Genomic DNA, 2,192 nt, shown 5'->3' on the forward strand with positions numbered 1-2,192 from the left:
GCCCCCGGCTGCCCCGGGTCGGCCCCCACCTGGCACTTGATCCCCGCCACGCTGCAGGCGCAGCTCTCGGGGTCGCACACGTCCTGGCACTTGCAGCCACAGTCCTCGCGGGACAGCCGGATGGCCTGGAGCTCCCGCTTCTCCTCCCGGTCGATCCGCCTCACGCCTGTGGCCCGGAGCAGCCTGCGGCGCTGGCGGGCCGAGTAGGGCTGCAGGAAGGGGCCGGCGTCCAGCTCCTCCTCGGTCACCTCCACGTCGGCCTCCTCCGCCTCCTGAGCCTCGCCGGCCTTCAGCTGGAGAGGACAAGGGAGGGCCTGAGCCGGCTGTGGGGGGCACCCAGCTGGGAAGAGCCCGAGGCCAGAGTGGACCCAGCACCAGCCCCCCCGCCTCCTCAGAGCCCCCCACAGCACCCCACCTTCCACTTGAGAGCCTCCAGCTTCTCCTCCCTCAGCCGCGTGCGGAGCTTCTCGTGCCGCCAAAGCGCCTGCTCTTGGGCGAACTCTTCGAGGCTGAAGTGGCAGCAGCCGCTGTGCCGCCTCCCCATGCCCAGGGTGCAGCCCCCCCGGCTGGGCACGCTGGTGAAGCCCTGGCACCTCGGGAAGTAGAAGACGGTGACGCCGGCGAAGGTCACGCGGCCCGCCGGGGAGCGCCGCGCCTTCTTGAGGATGGACGGGGCTGCAGGGCAGAGCGGAGCCCCCTCAGGCCTGGGCCGAGCCTTCCCGAGGCCGCCCGGCACCCCCCCTCCTAGAGAGCCCCCCACGGTCTGCCCTGGGCTCCTGGGGGACCTCCCGAGGCTTCCCCTCCTCCGGCTTCGGTCGGGGTTCCTGCCCGGGGCCTGCTCACTCCCTCTCACTCCTGGGACACTGTAATTGGACCCCGACGGCTCCCACGGTCCTCCCGGGGGTTTCTGCTGGGCTCAGAGCCACCACCAGATGCCCCAAAGGGGAGAAGAACCCCTGCCCGAAACCAGCTCCCATCTACGAACAAATCTCAGCCACTGGGCCGCGATCAGGGAGGAAGGCTCTGCAGCCACCCTGCCCAGGGAGGGACAGAGGGCCGGGGGGCCGGGGGGATGGGGGCGGGGCACAGAGGGCTCACCGACGAGGTCTCGGGGCACGAAGGCGGCGGGCTGGAGCTCCTCGTCCGAGTCCCACCCCGAGGATTCAGAGGATGAGGTTGGAGAGCACGAGCGTGAGTAGGAAGAAGAGATGGAGGAGGCCGAGGTGTCGTCATCCAGCTGGTCAAACTTCCTCTTCAGCAGGCCGCTCATCATGGCTGCTCTCCCTGCAAGGACACACGACAGGCATTGGTGGGCTCCGGGTGCCGGAGAACAGCCGAGACCCCCGGCCTCCGCCCGGCACCAGCCTGATGGATTAAAGGCTCCTCGAGGCCGAGCCTGGGCCACAAGTGGGGCGCCGCGGGCCGCTCCCATCCCCAGGCCAGGCCCCAGCCTCCCCCTTCACACTGGATGACCGTCAGGTATTTTCCAGCTCCGGATTTCAGATGCTTTGTATGACCTTGGACATGTCACTTAGTCTCTTTGGGCCTCCATTTCCTCATCTACAAAGCCAGGAGGGCATCCAAAGAGAGGAAGGAGGGGAGGGGACGCGCGAGCCACGCGCGGTCAGCATCCCGCCCGGAGAGCCGGCCGGCCCGGCCTCCTCTGCCAGCGGCTTGCTCAGCACTTCACCAGGAAGTCGGCCACCACCACAGGCACTTGCACTGCGTTAGCCCAAGGAAGGAGGCACCAGCCTGAGCATGAGCATTCCTGAACCGAGATTTCTCCTGACACGGCCCGGCCTCGGCCTCCCTCCCTCCCCCTCGCCGGGGTGACAGCGAGACCGACTGCCTGGAGAGGATTCCTGGAAGATGAGCCCTTCGGTGACTCAGCCTGCACCCGGCGGGTGTGAGCGGGACGTGGGCACAGCCAAGCACGTGTGGGCGAGAGCACCAGCCAACCCAGCCCTGGCGGAGCCCCCCGGCCCGCTCCTCTGTGTGTCTCTCTGCGGCTCTCCCCCTCCATCTGTCTGTCTCCCCCCGCTCCATCTCTCCCCGTGTCTCTGCCTCTGTGTCTCTCTCCCCCTGTGTCTCTGTCTCTCCCCATCTCTGCCTGTGTCTCTCCCCCAGCTCCATCTCTCCCCCGTCTCTGCCTCAGTGTCTCTCTCCCCGTGTCTGCCTCTGTGTGTCTCTCT

General features: G+C 68.1%; 1 protein-coding gene across 1 annotated transcript; it reads right to left on the minus strand.

Moving 5' to 3' along the window:
- Positions 1 to 29: 29 nt before the first annotated feature.
- Positions 30 to 1,701, minus strand: LOC123254203 (cysteine/serine-rich nuclear protein 1-like; the record flags this gene model as incomplete). Its single annotated transcript, XM_044683259.1, has 3 exons — positions 1,099 to 1,701; positions 416 to 675; positions 30 to 293 (listed from the first exon to the last, which is right to left on the minus strand). Coding segments are annotated over exons 1-3 (858 nt in total), but the record flags the coding sequence as incomplete, so codon positions are not given.
- Positions 1,702 to 2,192: the final 491 nt, after the last annotated feature.

This window comes from Gracilinanus agilis, unplaced genomic scaffold (genome assembly GCF_016433145.1).
Source record: "Gracilinanus agilis isolate LMUSP501 unplaced genomic scaffold, AgileGrace unplaced_scaffold1743, whole genome shotgun sequence".
Taxonomy (NCBI): domain Eukaryota; kingdom Metazoa; phylum Chordata; class Mammalia; order Didelphimorphia; family Didelphidae; genus Gracilinanus; species Gracilinanus agilis.